Genomic DNA, 18,847 nt, shown 5'->3' with positions numbered 1-18,847 from the left:
GGTCCAAGGACTGAGCCCTGCGGGACCCCACTGCCCACACCCTTCCAGGTCGATACTGACCCATCCACTACGACTCTCTGGGTACGACCCTCTAGCCAATTCGCCACCCACCGAACTGTGTAGTCATCCAAGTCACAGCCTCTTAACTTGTTCACCAGTATGGTGTGGGATACCGTATCGAAGGCCTTCCTGAAGTCTAAGTAAACGACGTCAACCCCTACTCCTGCATCCAGGTGTTTTGTAACCTGGTCATAAAAAGAGACTAGATTAGTCAGGCATGATCTACCTGCTACAAACCCGTGCTGGTTTCCCCTCAGCATAATTTTTCCTGCCGGGCTCTCACAAATGTGAGCCTTGATAATTTTTTCAAAGACTTTGCCAAGGATGGAGGTGAGACTGTCTGGCCTATAGTTGCCCGGGTCCTCCTTCCTCCCCTTCTTGAAAATGAGGACCACATTGGCCCTTTTCCAGTCCTCCGGGACCTGGCCCGTGCACCATGAGTGTTCAAATATTCCCGCCAGTGACGTCAGCCAGCGTCTTCAGTACCCTCGGATATAAGGAGGCACTACTTCACAGTCAGGGCGGCTAGGATCTGGAACCAACTTCCAAGGGAAGTGGTGCTGGCTCCTACCCTGGGGGTCTTCAAAAGGAGGCTAGATAATCACCTAGTTGGGGTCATTTGACCCCAGCATTCTTTCCTGCCCATGGCAGGGGGTCGGACTTGACAATCTCCTCAGGTCCCTTCCGACCCTACCTACTATGAAACTATGAAACACCTTGAGTGACCCCACTAATGCTAAGGCTTGTCTCCCATTCCCATCCCAGGCTCTACCTACCTTTTTATCCAGCTCTGATCACAGTTTGTATCTGCACAGACTCCTGCTTCAACCTTGCTTGGTTTTATCTTCCTACTTCTTGGTTCCCTGACTCCAGTATCAGCAGTTCCTGGTTGTAGCTTATTCTTCAGACCTTGCTCTTTCACCTGGCTTGGACCAACGGCTCTGATCCTGGCTCTGAACTGTCCATGCCTCATTTCTGACTGCTTGAGCAAACCAAAAAAAAATCTGCCCCCCTTTGAAGGGAACCTTCTTTTATCACCCTGCCATGGGTATGAAGCTGACAGATGCCCATGTCTCACCCAGTGAACTGCAGAACACTGTCCAGGGTCTGTAAAGTCAGGTAGCTCACCTGCAGAGGTGGAACACTACCCTGTTCACAAATCTGACACACCCCACAGCCTCAGCCCCTACAGTACTGCTGCTCAAAGAGATCTGGTGATGCCCAGTACTGTTTTGGTTCATGCTATCCCCACACCTATATCCCATTGGTAGGATCAAGGTAGAGTACATAATCAGCTTGTTGACTGGTAAAGCCCTTGACTGGGCAACAACACTAGCTCTTAAAGGACATTAAAAAAATGCCACAATCTGGAATGGGTATCCCTCCTGGACTGTACCCCCTGGACGAGCGGGGGTGGGGGTCTCCCAGCAGCAGCCAGTTGACGAGCAGGGGAAGGGGTCCCCCGGCAGCCGGTCAACGGCAGGCAGCGGTGGCACACGGTGGCAGCACACAGCAGCAGGCAGTGGCATACTTCCCAAGTACCCCCACTTCTCCGCACCGCCACTGCATACTCCCTGGGGCCTTCCCAAGTACCCTTAGGAGTACATGTACCTCTGGTTGACAACCCCTGTTCCACCCCTTAACAATAAATTACTGAAAACAGCATGCACTGAGAGGATTTTGGCAAACTCAGCATTTAGGGAACCTACAACCTGGCCCACATCCATGAGAGGAATGAATGGAAGATGATCTTCAACACCTGGTATAGAAATTTCCAATTATCTAGTCATGCCATTCGGCCTTTGTAATGCACCAGCCACATTCCAGCACTGTGTAAACAACATCTTCAGAGATGTGCTAGATCAATTTGTTGTGGTCCATTTAGGTAATATATATGCATTTGTCCCTAGAGTGTTGTGGACTAGCCCATTCACAGGGCTGTACAGCAATCTGGCTTGTAGTTGACTTAATCACAATGATGACCCATTTTATTCCTGACCAGGGGTTCTCCTCCAGTAAAAAGATAGCCTAACTTTTTCTGGAACATGTCTTCAGCACCTACAGATTTCCATAAGGCATCTTTTTTGGATCAAGGGCCACTGTTTCTTCCATGTCTTTGGCAGGATCCCTTCAAATTCCTAAAGGCCAAACTCCACTTCATGATCTACTGTCCACCGTCCAATAGCAAAATGAACTGGGGCAACCACCTCTTGGATCAATGCTATCTATAGTGCTTCTTCAGTCATCATAAGGATGAATTTCCCTCCTTCCTTAGGTAGAATTTGCTTCTAACAATGCAGATCACAGCTCTACACAACACAGCCCTTTTTCACAAATTATGGTTATTGTCCTCATTTGACCCTACTCTACCCGAGGCTTCCTGCATGTCCACAGCATCTGAGCTATGCATCCATTTGCATCAAGTTCAACAGAGTTGAAAAAGCACTTCCAGGGGGCTAAGAACACCTACAAATATGAGGTCAACAAAGTGTGGCAGTCCACACGAAACATCAGCAGTAATTTAAAGTGGTTGCAGTACATACAGAACTACCTGCAGTCTTTCCAGGGTATCTAATAATTATCCGAGTCACATTCAAGCTTTGCCTGCCAGGGTTGATCAAGTTGCACTTGGTTTCACATGTGTCACAGTTAAAAATCCCACAGAGAAAGAAGCTCTTCCCAGTCCACTCAAGCCCCTGATTCCTACCTGTTACAGCTAAGAACCAGGAAGTCTCTGTGATACATAAAATCCTTAACTCAAAACTGATCTGGGAAATGCTTTGGTCCTTTATATTGATTGTGAAGGATATGGACCCATTTTCTTGGTGCACGTTGTAACCAGTAGGTTATTTGGCAAAAGATAGGCACGTGGCAGTGAAGGTGCCGATCTCCTAAACCATTAAGCAATTATCCTCAGAAATTAGACCAGAGATTGTAACCTAAAAGAAAAGAGAGACCCCAATGAACAATTTTCAATCAGGCACCTAACCATCAGGGAGACGAATAAGAGTTCAAACATACCTCTGTGCTTAGCATTTCCTACCTTTATGTGACTCTGAGCTTCAGTAACCACCCTTGGAAGCAGGGCCGTTCCTGGGGGGAATGAATCAGGGCGACTGCCCCGGGTCCCGCGCTTTGGGGGGCCCTGCAGAGCCGGGTGGAGCAGTGGCAGTGTGGAGCTGGGCAGAGCAGTGGCTCCACATCCGGCTGCTCGCTATCCCCTCCCCCCAACACCGCCATTACCACCACCGCTGATGGAGGCTGCAGCTTCTTCGGGTCTGGGATCGGAGCAGGGGTGGGGGTGGGGGCCTGCATGGCCTGATTTGCCCCGAGCCCCGCACCCCGCTCAGGTTGCCTCTGCTTGGAAGGAACCTATTGCTCCCCATTCTCTATATGTAAGCAGCTAGACCTGAATCACATTTAGGATCCTCCCAAGACTTTCTATGGATTGTGCAGAAATCCCAAAAACCTAATATGACCAAAGTGAATTGCCCTCAAGAGTGCAGAGCTCAATACAGGGGTGCTGGAAATCAAAAGCATTGATAGACACCTAAAAAAACAGTCTGAATACTGGCCCCCACTACAGTACAAATAATTATGATATACGGTTCGAGGATGAAAGTATCTGCAGTGTCAGGAGCTGGATGACAACAAATGCAAATGCAAGTAACTGGGGAAAACAAGCAAAATGATTCCCAATCCTTGATACTTTTTGAGGTTTTCTTAATCAACACATGGGCATCAGAAGGTAGGTGGAGAAAGGAATAAGAGATTAGGAAAGCTGTGAGGATGGAGAAGGATGTGTTTCAGGGCTGGTCTATATATGAAGTTGCCTAAATTTAACTAAAGTTTGATTTCATAGATTCAAAGAGACTAGTTCAATGCTGTGGACACTTAAACCTTGTTTGCTGGGGTTTGCTTGTATAGGTGAATAAGCAGACACAAATTAAACACAGATCAACTTAAAATGAATACAAGAGGGCATGTCTGCATGTTGCCCTATGGTGACGTAGCAATGTGCTACCATCACCGTATGGTGCGCTATGGTGATGTAGCGATTACGTGTGTCTACATGTGATCGCCAGCTATGCTCCCCAGGTATAGCACACCTCTGCTATGCACATGGTGCAGTAATCGCCCATGCTGCGCTGTGCTGTAGGAACATCGTGTAGATGCACCCAGAATGTCCACAAAAAATATGGACCAATGCAAATTTATCTATTTTCTACCCACTGAAGATAAACCTGTGCAATAGTTGAGAAAGCAGACAAGCCCCTAGGGATCAAATAAATTGAAAAAAAAATCTCTAAATCTATTGAGAAGCCAGAAGTTACAACATTTCCTGATCTTAACACAGGGGCGAAGATCCTTTTCCTAAGACTCAAACTGAAATTGCTGAAACTGTGCATCAACCAGGGAAGCTTGAGACACAATCTTTGGACAAATTCCATACTGTACGCCCAAGAAATATCTTTTGAAATATTTAGTGGAAAATAGTTTCTCTTTTTTTTACTAGCTTTGATTAAAAATAGATCCTAGATCTCCCTCTTATTTCCACTGGAAAAAAGAGTGGAGAAAGGAAAAAAAGGAAAGGAAAAAGTGAAAGCAAGGCAAAAACAAAATAATCACAAAAACTAAAGAAATTGAGTTTGGGTTTTTCATCAAAAAAGGACTAAAATCTCCCACAGAAAAGTTCATTTTGGTCTAAAAGCCACTCTTTATCAACCTATGCTTTAATGCAACAATTTCAGTCATCTCCAATTTTAAAAGCTAGGCAATGACAATAAACCATTTGATAAAGTATAAACCGTATTATATAAGTATTATATAAAAAGTAACACTTAACCAATACTCTAAGCCCCACAAAAAATACTTTTTTTCAAAATAAAGCACCCCAACCGATTTCACATGAGACACTTCCTCCTTTGAGACAAAGAATTCCTTCCCTGAAAGAACCAGTCTCCAGGAAGCATACTTGGGTCTGATCAAAATGATACCTCGCTGCTTCACTCTAGCATGAGGACCAGAAACGGGGATTTCATGACTCAGAGATGTATTGGCAATCCTCCCCTGGCCTTCCTCTGAGCTCCAGGCGAGCAGGGATGCTGGGAAATGGAGTCCCCTCTAGCAGCTCTATTGTAATTCTGTGTTGGGTGAGACGCATGCTGGGTAACAGGATGGGGCATTAAAAACTCTGGTCTTCCCTCAGCTGGAGACATGTAACAAGATGGGTTCTATGAATGGTCTTCGTTGCAAGCCACAGGACCTAAGCCTTTCAGCAAGTTTTTTTCCTGTTGTCTGTATCATTTGGTTTGCTTTAAAAAAATGCAAATTTGACGATAAGGATCTGAATCCATTTTCTGAGAGACGACAAAATATTCTGGGGCTGGTGGGAACTGAAATAAAGCCCTCAATGGGTGATGTTCTTTTGTTTAGCTATTCCAAGGAGTGGGTGTTGTGTTTGTGGGGCTGGTATTTTTGCATGGCTCTTTAACGGTCCTCAAAACACTCATAGGGGCAATACAAATAACTAAACATTTTCAATGCTTGAATGTTGAAATGAAGCATTGATTCGTCTTCATTAGTGTGAAGGGAAAACAATGAGTTATATGTAGAACAAGGCAATCTTCTTCATGTCAAGCCCTTCTCAAAAAAAAATAAAATACTGGATACATGTATACGTTTTTATCTGGCCATTTCTGGACCACCCCTAATCTGAGCATGCTTAGCTACTATGTATAATAGGGATGGCCAGCCACACCTGTCACAGGCAGCCTTTGTGTGTGGCACATGGCAAATAAAGGAAGAAGCAGGTAGCACTGCAGCAGATTGGGCAGGGAGCAGGAAGCAAAGTAGTAGATCAAGCAATTAAACCTTAAATTCTTCATCATCAGAAGAGACCACTGGGCAAGAGGACTGAGAGAAAAGTTGCTGATCTCTGTCCCTGCAACTTATTGTGCAGATGCAGTTGTACTCATTTTTTAAACAGAAAGTTTTCTATAGCAGGGAGAATCCTCTATGTTTTGTGTCTGTACAGCACCTAACGTGGCAGGTTCCTGGTTGATGACTAAGGATCCTTGGTAGAGCAGCAGCCCAAATTATCACAAAGAATATTCAACAAATTTCAGGTTTGAGGCTTTGGAGCTCCCCTGTTTCTGCCACATGGTAAACATGGCCAGTCTGCAAACTGGACAATCAGTAACTGTTATAACTGCCTCTGTGGGGAAGGTTCAGCCATCCTAATGCAAACTTAATGAAGTTAATATGGATACAGATGCTTTCTCCTCCCCCTTAAAACTTCCCATCATTACTACACTCAGTTCAGCTCTGCCTGTCAACAACTAATGCAGACCAGCTGCTGGTGCTCTAACCACTGCATTGTCTAAGCTGGCTTGGAGTAGGGCCGAACAACACTGTGGGTGAAATACCCCCAGCCTTTCACTGGGACTGAACTAGCAGTAGAAGACAGAGAGGTTGAGGGAGGAGAGGATGGGGGCGGCCCAGTTTCCTAGGCTCTTGTCTGTACAATGCCATATCCATTGACATGGCAGCAAAGGACTCTTCTACTTCTTGCCTCTTCACCTCACTAAGAGGGAAATAGCTTAGCCCAAGCAGAGTCATTTAAATATTGACATTAGCACGTCACTAGCAGTATTTTTTTAATTCAATTTGCTATTCGGCAAATCCTGCACACTATTGCCTCGGTAGCTGCTCCGATTTTTCTTTTTGAGATAATTCCCTTCAGACCCTTGTGTGCCATAGTTCCTATTCACCTTTCCCAACTGTTCATGTGGCATGAATGTATGTACAAAGTATATTTTGAAATTGCATGTGATCATATTTGAGGAAACCAAATATAACATTTCACTGTACAAATACACATGGCAGGCAGGTCCGCATGATTACCAAAGCAGGATGCAGAAAACAGTATCTTATGATGTATCTGACCCATCAAGAATCAATCAAAGAGAATCATTCAATTAATCATTAGTATAAAAAATTTTATACATGATTCACCCCTCTCAGATAAAGGAGGATAAGGCAACTATGGTCTCCTTGTGTCTCTTCCATAAGCAACAGTTATCTGATAAATGGTGTTTGTTCAGCTATAAATGAAATGCTGAACAATGACTGTCATATAAAGTTATGCATTACGGCTCAGATTCAGCAAAGCATTTAAGCCTCACTTTAGCATGAGAGTAGTCCTATTAACTTCAATCGAAATACTCACCTGTTTGAAAAGAAGTACATCTGTACATTGCTTCCAGAAGCTGAGCCTTAATGCACAACTTTATATGACAATCATTGTTAAGCATTTGATTTACACATGAACAAAATTTCTCTGACAAAAAGTAACCTCTCCTCTCACAAAGACCCTGTGACTGAGCTATACTGTGAGCCCCATGCAGGCTCTCTTACTTAAGCTATTAGGACTATAAAATAGGTGTTCTGAAAAAAACACACTGGCCGCTGTTACTTGCCCCCGAGGAATGCCTGTGTCACGTGCCCTCTGGTACACAGCAGATTACCCCAGGCAGGGGTAGAGGAGGCTAGGGCCAGCACTGGGCTGGACCCAGAAGCCTTACCTGTGGTCCTGGGGACTTCCTGGGGTTTCAGCAGAGGCAATCCTGCTGCTTGGAGCCTGGCCGGCAGCTGCAGTATGGCTCCAGCAGGCCAGGCTCTGGTTTTGGACGGCATGTGCTGCCCCCGCATGTCATCCGGCTTTTTTTATTTGCGCAGGGTTTTTAGACCCCCTTGCAGTGCAGAGAACACCTGAATGTGTGGTATGTGGCACCGCAGATGGGTCTGCGGTGCCACATACTGCACGGCCGTGCTTGTCTGAACACAGCCACTGGGTACAGTTCTGCTTTCACTTCCCCCAACAGAAATCAAGAATAGTTCCACTGAAATCAACAACATCACAAGGGTCTTATATCAGGATTGGGCCCCTATCCGGTTTAGTTATCTTTGTCTGTCTTGCATTTTTGGACATCTGGGGATTGAACATTCAACTTTTACTGTGTAGTAATGTAAGGACTTGGTTTCATTGTGGGTTGCTGGTTGCATTTAACGTATTCCAAATGCCTGATCTTACAGTCTTTAATCATGCAAAACTAACTGAAGTCAATGGGCATTTTGCCTGATTATTGACTTCTGGCTCCAAACATTTTTTTTCTGGCACTTGTGGGTCTGAGTTATCATCCAGCTCCCACCCAACCCAAACCTGAGATGGTCCAATTTTTTGGATCAAAAATGTTTATCTGAAAGGAGCTTTTAATTCTGTGAGTTTCCAACAAGTCTGACAAGTTTTAGAACAGTGACTCTCATCTAGGGTGTTAGGGCACTTTGGGGTGTGTGAGACCCTATTAAGGGTGCCATGGGGTGCTGCACAATATTAGCACCTTTAGAGGTACAAACATCTACACATGGTTCACAAGATAAACCCAGAGTTTTCAAACATAAATTCATAGTGTCATCCATAGTGTGGGCTTTCTGAGTTTTTTGCAACAGAAGAATTGCTCTATTATTTTTTTGTTGTAAAAAAAAAAAAGAATATAAGCTAAGAGATGGCATTTTCCAGGGGGTGCCTTGAGTTTAACGAGGTTGAGAACCACTACTTGAACAATAGCGACTGAAGTGGTAATTTGTAAACACCATGCCAAAAAAAGCTAATTGCATTAACAATGTAAACCATTTTCTGGGGTCAATAAAATAGTAATCCTGTTTAAACAGCTTGAAAACATCCCCATCTTCAGACCAACAAGACTCCTACTCCATATCCCACAGTACCAAATCAGATAGATACATATGGATTGTGGCCACTGAGCCAACATTAGCCTTGTGTGGACCCCTCTTTCTTGCCACCATCAGCTTTGCCTAATGAGGCTATACTACGGCCTCAGGAACCAGAAAATTATACTGGTTGCTCACCGCTACAACTATCCCTGGGTGTGGGAGAAGTTATCTTAGGAGATAGGCTGGGAAAGAGTGATTTAGAAAGGAAAATAAGATGCAGTAGACAACTGCCACGCACACTGCCCTGCTTTTAAGTCCACGTGTAAAGGAATGAGTCAGAAGCTTTAGCCATGTGTAGCCCAAATGCAATAAACTTGCTTCTCTCCATGTTCCAAAAGCTTCTTGTTAGAGAGTTGCCTGATTTTTACAAAGTTTTGCATTACAACTTTGAGAGAATGGAATAAATTCTCCACCCCCTTCTTCCAACCCAGCATGTGCTTCTTTGTGGGTGCCTTGCAAGGGTAAGACTTAATTGAACTTAGGAGTCAACTGTCCACAGTAATCTACTACCCCCTTCTCCTAGCACTTGCTAGAGATGTACGCATCTAAACACGGCTGCTGGGCTCTGGTACGAGGGCTGCTCCCAACTGATGAGAGGAAGGAGGGGAGGGCTCTACAGGATGTTTGTTCCTTTCAAAAGGCAACATTTCATTGAAAAGTGGAAGGGAAAGTAACAGAAGTAACATGAAAGGGTCAGCCTTCCTTGTGACGTTGGGGTAGGCTCCATCATTACTGATTTTGCCAATCAAAAGGATTGGCAACTAAATTCCTCGTCTCCTACAAGGCATTTTTCTACTAACTCTGGTTAAAATAGACTCCTTTTAGGGTACAGTACAGAATCTGAAGAGTTTTCCAAGCTGCTCAAAGCCCTGGTTGAGAGCATATCTAAGAAGGGGAAGTAACTGGTTATATTATCCATTGTGCTCAACACACTGGGTTCCAATCACTTTTGAAAATGGAGCCTTTATGAGATGCTTCAATGGGAGCTAAATCTTTGAAAATCTGGTCCTGATCTCTCTTCAAAACTTGGCTCTAGGTTACTACTTCCCTGTGCCTCTTAGGATCTTATAGTGCAGCCGATTACACAGGATCTAGGCTGCTGACTTCATAAAAGGTAATAATAGTATTGGAGTGTATTCAGAGAAACACATGCTTTTCTTCCACAAATCAATTTAACTGCAAGTTGAAGTGCTGTTTACCCTCTGTGACACACCAAGACAACTCAGAACTTGCATCTCACTGCAATATCCATGGAGTCTTGCCAGACGTAAGTGGCTCCCACTGCATGGGTTGTTGCTGCTTTTATTGTATTCGTACTGAGTTTAAACTTAACCTGCTGGATTGCACTTTGAAAACCCCATCAGTATCTGGCATAGGGAAGCGTGCATTTTTTTGTTTAAAAAACCCACATTTATGCACTTTGACAAGACAACTACAGTAGCCAGAAAAGTGTGAAATGTCAGCTCTGACCACGTCATGGCTCACAAGTGTCAGTTACATTAAAATAAATGACCCATTTCCTCAAGGAGCAGGAGGGCTCGTGAGAATTTTTGAGACTAGCTCTGACTCTTCCTTTCTCTCCACCCCACTGCCTTGATCTACCCCTCTTGTACAAGAGACTGGGTTTGAATGGAAGCTGTGCCAGCATCCACAAACCTGGCTAGGCTTTTCTGGACTAGTGCTAGCCTGGCTAGGCTTTTCTGAACTAGTGTTAGCCAAAGGTATCATTTTAACCACCCCCTGCTCCTGTTCCTCATCTTTGCTGCATTGGCTCTGTGTGTGACTATCTCCAAAGAGCTAGCCCTCCCCCAGCTCCCTGCTCGCCTCCTGGGCAGTTGTCTCCATCAGGAATCTCCATAAAATGTCTTCCACTTTTCAGATTTTATTACAAGCCCTTTTGGAGAAGCCCCCATGTGGTGGGCTGTAAAGAAAGCTGGAGCAGGGAAAATCCATGGCAACTGCAAAGGGAGGAACAGCAGAGGGCCCAGGAGGGGATTTTCAAAGGCGGAAATAAGAAATGGAGGCAACATTTTCAGAGGCTAGGCTTAGGAAACTTAAACCCCACTAGCTTTCAGGGACACGTGGGCTCCCATGTCACAGATTAAAATGGGGCTAGAGATCCTGAGTGACTTGAGAGCTTTTTAAAAATCTTACTGTGTCCCATTCCCATCTGGACCGGTGAGGCAATGGAATCACAAGCCCGATATGCCTCGTGCCTCAAAGCTTTTCTCCGAGGATAACCTGAGGAAGCCCTCCCTCAGCTGAGACACCTTGAAACAGACACAAGGAAACAGACAACAGGGAAAAATTCTGCATTGGCCCCAGCTGAGGGAGGCAAAAGGAGGCTGAACTAAGTGAGTTAGGGTCCAAGCCTGCAAGGGGCTCAGTGGTCCAGCCCTGATCCAAAGCACGGCACATACAAAGTCCCACCAAAATCAATGGGAGCACATGGAGGCTTAAATATAAAACATGTGCTTTGCTTGATCAGGAGGAAAACACTCCGCTCATTGCAGAATCAGGCCCCCCAGATACTGTGAGATACTGATCCTCTGGCTTTGTTTGGGATAAAGCTGACCTCATTTAAGGTCCAGTTTTGAAACCAATTTGCTTAAACCAGTGAAAACCTCTGGGTGGACAGTCACTTGCAGTTTAAAACTGCCTTGTACAAACTGAGCCTAATTTGATTAGAAATTGTCTGAAGTGGCTATAAACCAGACTTGAACCAGAATAAGAGTTTTCAGGGGGTTTAAATGTAACAGCTTAAAATGCCACCTTACATTAACTTTCGCAGGTAGGCAAGTAATCACATTTCACATGGACACTAGTGAGAGGGAAACAGGCTAGAAATAAACAGCCTTTTTTGACTGGGGCTGAATTAGATCTTCTCCACTCCTAGAACTATACTGAACGTCAAAGCTGGGGCAGGGGAATGGGTACAAACCTACTGGAGAGAATGGGGGTGACAAGTCGCAATGCTAAAGTCTATCACAGCTGATCGTCTTACCGGGGAACAGAACACGCTTAGAGGCAACTCACTTCCCCGTGTTCTCTGACTGAGCTCTGATTCTAAGGAGTTTCAGAAATAAATTCCCAAACAACATAAAGTGGTACCCTTTCAAGAAAGGATCTATGTCTCATACTGTTTGCTATACTAACCAGCCATAGAACTTGTAGAGACTTAACTAGCAAGTTTCACAGTCTAAAAAAAGGGTTTCCAAGCTGGATTCACAAGAGGATCTCACATTCATGGGGAACACCCAGAACTTTAAGGATAAAAAAAGCACCAGGGCTTTGAAAAGGAGCATAAACTCCCACACTCCAGAGCATCCAATCTCTAACTCTAAGGTTAGGAAGAAACATTCCCTGTGAGCTAACTATTCCATAACTGCTTTCTGCAGAGCTACTTACACTTCCCTCTGGAACAGCTAATACTAGTCACAGTCAGAACAGGACAACAGATTAGTCACTCCTGAAATGATCCTGTAAGACAGTTCCTCTCTTTCTCTCTGGTCCATCTCCCTCTCTTTTTAAACTTGTTTAGACTTTCCCTGTTAAGTGCTTCTTTTTAAGCTCTGTTCTTAAGGAAGATCCCCTCTGTTCATTCCTACTTTTTTTTTTAAACCAAAAGTTGGCAGAATCAGAATTAAGATGACTCAAGGCAACGCATTAATAAAGGATCTGGCAGCATGAAGATATATAGATCTCTCACCACTTCCATTTCTGCTGCTTCTACTTCCACAGACTATGAACTCCTTGTATCTGTTTGAAGAGTAAATACCTCAACCCAGAGACTAAATAGAGGTTGCTGGTAATATGGGGGCATTTTTTTGAGGTGCTGAAGTGATTTAGAAGCCTAAGTATTAAAGTTAAGCACCCAAATGCCTAAGTCACCTTTGAAAATGAAACTTGGTTACTTAGTGCGTGCTGAGATTTTAACCTTAGCTAGATAAGAAAACAACCCTGATCATTTTTGTGAGTAACCTGGTCTTTAAAGGAACTTCTGTCCAAAAGTTTCAGCTGTTTTCATTGCTTTTAAAGTCTCCATCACTCTCTCTAAGTTACAAGAATGAAGAATCACTGACTACTACTAAAACAGTTCCATATGCATCATTCCTTCGTCATAACACTCTTTACCAGGCTCTTGTTTGTGAAAGCAACATCTACTTGCTGAGGTTTTCTAAAGTTTCACAAAGGCTGTTTTGTAAAACCAATGGCATCATTAATAACACAGGGTGAAAATGTTTCTCGGTGTCACTGAGGGAGGCACCTTCCATTCATAAAGCCAGCAAACTTGTAAACTACTACTAGAGGCAGGTGGTCTCAGTTACTAACAACCACTCCCACAAGGGGACTCTTTCTGTTTCTGGAATTTCAAACACTGAGCCTAACTCATGTTATTCTTCCACAGCTTCTCTTGCTTTCTGAACTCTCCCAAATCCTACTGACTGGCACATTCTGGAAAACATTAACTTCTCTGTATCTTTTGGGGGATGCTGGGTGGAACTATTTTTTTACATGTTTATATTCCTATAGCTGTGACTTTTTAAAGGGGGATAACTCTATTATTATTTATGTGTTTATTTCTCTAATGGTTTCAGTTAAAGAGAAAAAGCAAAAGAAATCGCCATTGGAGAATCTGATTCAGTCCTAAGCAATTGCTACAGATGTTGTGTTGAGAACTCATCTCTCCCTCCTTCCACAAGAAATCCCATCAAACTCCAAACAAAGGGCATCTACAGGTCTTCATTTTTCATTGGCTCAAAAACTCGAGACTAGAAAGCTTGCAGTGAGGTGGTAACTTCTTGTGCACATTTGCCAGTTTTAGCCCCGCCTCACAAACAGGGACTAAGCCAATTCTTTTCTAATTGTGTCTAATTGCAATTTGTTGCAGTTATTCCTTTTTCCAGTTATATTAAAAAATGATGCACATCCCAGATGATCTACATTTTAAATCTGAACTTACTACAGAAGAACACGAAACAGACAAATGATGTCTGTCCTTCATGGCTGGAATTCACCAACAGGTTTACAAATTACTTCAAATAGGGTCCAAAATTATTCTTAAAGGACCAGTTTTCCGGGTACACATGTCCAAGTCCAAAGAAAACTATGAAGATAACCAAAATTTGATCTGAATTATTATCTTTAAATATTTACATAGCAAGGTTTTTTTTTCCTCTTCCTTTCTCACATATATTAATTTTCAAACCCTGGTGTAAGCAATGCTAATGCTTTCAGCAATGAAGACGGCACCTTTTTAATAAAAGCTAATTGTTTCTGTTTGAGGGGGAAGTGAATAAACTTGAGAATGCATTTAAACTGAATTTGCCCCAGAATTCAGGAAGCTTTCTTAAATTAAATTAATGGCTTTTTCCAACAAATTTTTGCAGACCTGAGAAAATAAAAGCTAGCAAGAGACATTTTTTCAACTAACAATTTAGAAGAAAGAAGTCACACCAGACGTTTTATCACATCTTACAATATTTCGTTATGAAAGCATTAGGCATATGATTGTGTATAGACAAAATAACATATCTGAAGTGTGCACATGTATTAACTTGAAACAAAGCCTGGAAAGGGGGGAATACACCAGCTCTCAAATAAACTAGATACATGTATATCCACATCAATTCATAACACACTAAATACGCCTGTAATTATTTTCCTACCTCTGTTTGGGGGTTTGGGACACATTTTTTCTAACTGGACCTGTTGTTTATGTTATCCTGACTTAAAAATACCTTGTATATGTCCTTTTAGTTTTAAGTATATTGGCTGTTATCAGCCATATTCACTATTTCCCCCAATTACTAAGTTTCATTCTCTCTGGGCTACTCACTTCCACATTCCTCATATTTGGAATGTTTGCTTGATGGATTCACTTACTTTTTTCCCCTCCCCCTTTATTCATTCATTCTCTCTCTCTCTTTCAAATTCTATCCCCTTAAGTCTTTTCAGTTTCAGACAGATCTACCCTCCTAAATATTTCTTAATCCAGAGTGTTTTTAACTTATTAATTTTCTTATATAAACTTGAGTTGCCCTCTCACTAACACAAAAAGTTGCACCCTTTTAAAAAAAATATTCCTAAACTTTCTGTCCTTCTCAAAATGGCAATGAGACATTTTTAACCTAAACAATTTTAATATAACTGTGTTTTAAAATATGAATGCCAAACAATGAAACAATACATTTACTACCCATGAATGGGGTTTTTTCTATGTTGCGTAACATTTTTTAAATATTTCTTTAAATTAATTTCCTAATCAACACCAACAGAATAAGCAGTTTTGAAGATATCTCAGAGAATCCTGGTAGAAGCCATTTAATTAAATTATTCTTAATGAATTTGTAACTCTCTTACACTTTGCACAAATGCACTCCAGCAATTCTCTCACATCTAACACTGACACATTCTCAATATTTTAATTCATGTTTGTTAGGGATGAGAAGAGAAGACACATTTTATAAGAAGAAAAGAAACAATCAGGAAAGAACTACCTGTGATATGCAGTTTCCTGAAATATATTAATTTCCAAAACACATCAACTTTAGTCTTATTTAGCATTTATCAGTTTTAGTTCTTGTAACAAAAGAGATCTAAGCAACAAGTCAACATTTTAGTTGTAAAACTCTCTGAAAAGCACATGAGTGAATGTGGCTTCATTTTCTAAGTTTCTATGCTTCAAAGTTTGTCTCTCATCAGGTTTTTTTAAAATTATACTAACAGCATCTGAATCCTTGTTAATCATACCTAATTAACTATTTCCTGCTCTGTATGTCCTTAGAGTGGAAAATCCAGTCCCAAAACAACCAGAAAAAAGGAAACACTTAGAAACACAGCCACTAACATCACCTCACTCTTAGACAAAAATAATCTTATTAGATGGTGTATCATCATTTTACATTTTTTTTCTTTTTTTAGTTAACTTCCTAAATCTATTAACATTTTAAGGCCACATTTAGAAAACAGAAATACAAGTCTGTCTTAGGAAATCAAGACAGTGTAACTTTATGTAAAAATCAAGTGATAAATGAATGTATCCAACCTGAGAAACATCACAATCTTGTACTAATAAAGCTACTTCAAATAAAGCACTTTAAGGGAGAAAGTCAACATCAAAAATGGCTCCTGTAGCTTTAAAGAAAGCAGATGGGGGTATATATAACTATAAAAACACACCACGCCATAGAATTTAGGATCTATATGTAATTAATTTTATTTCTCCTGTCTCCCCCTGAAATTTGCTAACTAACCTTAAGTTTGATTCCACTTATTATAAAGTTTAAATCACAATTTGTTTGAAATACAGAGTCAGGAAATGTTTACCTTTCAGTATAATTTCTCCTTTGCTATTATTAAGAAAGTCTGAAAAAAGGTTAGGATAAATGAACTAAGAAATATCTCAAAATCTACTGTATTCACCTATTGATTTTTCTAGCAGTGCTAAGGAAAAAAAAATCAGACTTTTTCGATTTTATTATGTTACCTTTCATACTGTAATTGCCTTTCCAATAACATTCCATTCAATTGATATTTAAACCACAGCAAGTCTCTGAACACTGTAACAAGCAATATTGATTGTCTATATACATGAGATGGGTCTTGTTGCTAAAATATTTGATAAGAAATTATTAGATTTTTGGTTTTGAGCTAAACCTTCTGGGTCTCATTAACCTATAACGTGTTATAGAAGATCCAGTTTTCAGCCCCTGGGCTTGAACTAGCAAATTGGTGAGAAAGTTTAAAAGTCCAACAAATGGTTCAGGCCTAGCTTTTCCCTGTAAGATGTCACTAGTGCCTTGTTGGTATATTTTGTCAATCCTAAAGAAGGGAAAACAGGCAATAAATGATCTGTTTCACCACCTCCCTTCTGCTCTGCTGCTGAAGTAACTGCCTGATCACGTGGATGAAGTGTACTATAGATTCTGCTAGAATTCAACGTGGACTATTTGTATCTTGGGCCAAATCTCCTGCTCCCAATGAGGTGGAGAAAATACTTTTTTTTTTCTAAAAAGCCATTGCCATTCATTATTTGGAGATTTCTCCTCCTCTGTGTGGTATCTTCCCCTAAACTGCAAAGTATCTACACTGTAGCCAGAATAATTCCTTAACACAAGAGGATCCCTCAACAAAAGGCCAAGGGCATGGAGACGACTGTACGCTTCTTTAAAATCTAGCTGGAGAAATAGCATCCATTTAAAAACAGAAAGACTCTATTTTTCTGTTTAAAGCAAAAATAAGGCAAGTGAAATCATTACAGACCACTCAGTAAGAGTTCTCCAGTACAACCAGTTCCCTCCCTGCAATTTATTTAAAATACACTCCCTGCATGAAATATTCAAACAAGTCCTTATTAAATAAAAATAAATTTACCTTATTAAATGTTATAATTGAAAACAAAAAAGAAAGAAAGAAAAAGAAAAGTGATCAAACTAACTGGAAACTATATAGCTTAAAAGAGAGCGAGAGAGAACTTCTGGCCTCACATGTATTGGAAACCTAAAAACAGATCTCAGTCATACACCACCTTGAGTAAACTACTGCATCATTTGTAATCATTTCTTAAAACTTACTTACAAAGTAACTTTAAAAAAATAAATGTAAAAAAACCCACATAAAGAAGATCAGCACTGACTCGTGCCTAGCTTGGGGCACATCTCGAGCCCCCCAAACCTCTATATCACATCTAATTTCACATGCACGTATTTGGGCTGGTATTTTTATTTATCATTACCTTAGCTATTTTTCAACAGGGAAAAAATAAAAGAAATTAAAATGCTGTATTACCTTTGCTTTTTAGGAACTGAATGTTCAATCTCTAGCTGTTTTCCATGTAGCTCCACTTTCCCTAAAAACAAAATGTGTCCTTTTTTTAAATCTGGGTGGGGGGTCAGAAAGACTTGGATAACATTCTCTCATGTGAAACCTTGCATTTTAATTCAAATGACGCTGGACTGCACACAAAAATACATTTTCTGGTCCTTTTGCAAGTGCACTTTATTAAATATAAAACTGGCCTCCAACTGGGGAGGACTGGGAGGGAGTGGTGTGTAGCTGCCAGGACAATGTTGCCCAGGAACATTTAATTCCTTATCATACTGCTCAGTGTATTGAGAAGAGGCATGCTCCAGAGAAAGAAAGAAAAAAAAAAGGAATTACATTTTAAGATTAATAAAAGGGGGGCAAAAAAAATCATTTTTTCCAGGACTCCTAGGGGCACGTTTCTCATGCAAGGGCTAAAAACAATAATAATAAAATACGACTCAGGAGAAGAAATGGGCCTCCCCTTTGCAAACAGAGAGACATGCTCTGCGATCGGCTGCTTTTGGGGGGAGAAAATAGGGTGGGGGGTGTGGATTGGAGTTTGGGAGATCTTGGGAGAATCAAAAATGTATTTGCTTCCCTAGTAGTTTCTCTCTCTCTCTGAGAACAGCATGGCGACCTTCGCGCTACTACACACATCACATGCCCCAGGAAACCCAGTTTCAAATCAAAATGGCCAAGATCCAAGCCCCCCCCCCCTCCTGCTGATGGGGCCCCGACACTCGCCAGGGCCCCACTGGCCTGGGGTGGGGGGCAGAGTGGAGGGCCAGGCGCCTGGGCACCCCAAAGGCCTGGTGCTGCTTGCAAGGGGGGAGGGGAGGCGGGTATTTGAGGGGGGGTGGAATGATCGCCCACACTGGAGGAAGGGGGCAGCCCAGGGGCTGGGTCCAGGGGCTCCCATGCCGAGGAGGGGGTGCTATCTGGGGAAGCTGCAGGCCGGGAAGGGAGGAGAGCGATCGGTCTGGCCCTTCGCCTTCCCAAGGGCTTCTCCTTTTTTATTATGATTATTATGTTTCTTCTTCGTGTATTTCTTTCTCTGTTTTGGAAGGCAGGGGGAGTGGATCGGGGAGGCCAGGTTCCCCCCGAGTGACTTGGCCGGGGGGCCTGCCCCCAGCCCCGGGGGGATCCGTGCGAGGCCCTGGGAATGGACGCGGAATGGGAGGGC

General features: G+C 42.2%; 1 protein-coding gene across 1 annotated transcript in view; it reads right to left on the bottom strand.

Annotated features, from left to right (window-relative positions):
• The window catches only part of IGF2BP1 (insulin like growth factor 2 mRNA binding protein 1), a 95,929-nt gene that overhangs the window by 60,751 nt on the left and 16,331 nt on the right, over positions 1-18,847 (bottom strand). Inside the window, exon 2 of the mRNA XM_025203748.1 lies at positions 17,647-17,707. Coding sequence (XP_025059533.1) covers positions 17,647-17,707 — 61 coding nt within the window. The remainder of the gene's footprint in view (positions 1-17,646; positions 17,708-18,847) is intronic.

This window comes from Alligator sinensis, unplaced genomic scaffold (genome assembly GCF_000455745.1).
Source record: "Alligator sinensis unplaced genomic scaffold, ASM45574v1 scaffold520_1, whole genome shotgun sequence".
Taxonomy (NCBI): domain Eukaryota; kingdom Metazoa; phylum Chordata; order Crocodylia; family Alligatoridae; genus Alligator; species Alligator sinensis.
Note: the sequence above shows the minus strand (reverse complement) of the source record. Positions and strands in the feature narration are given on the sequence as shown.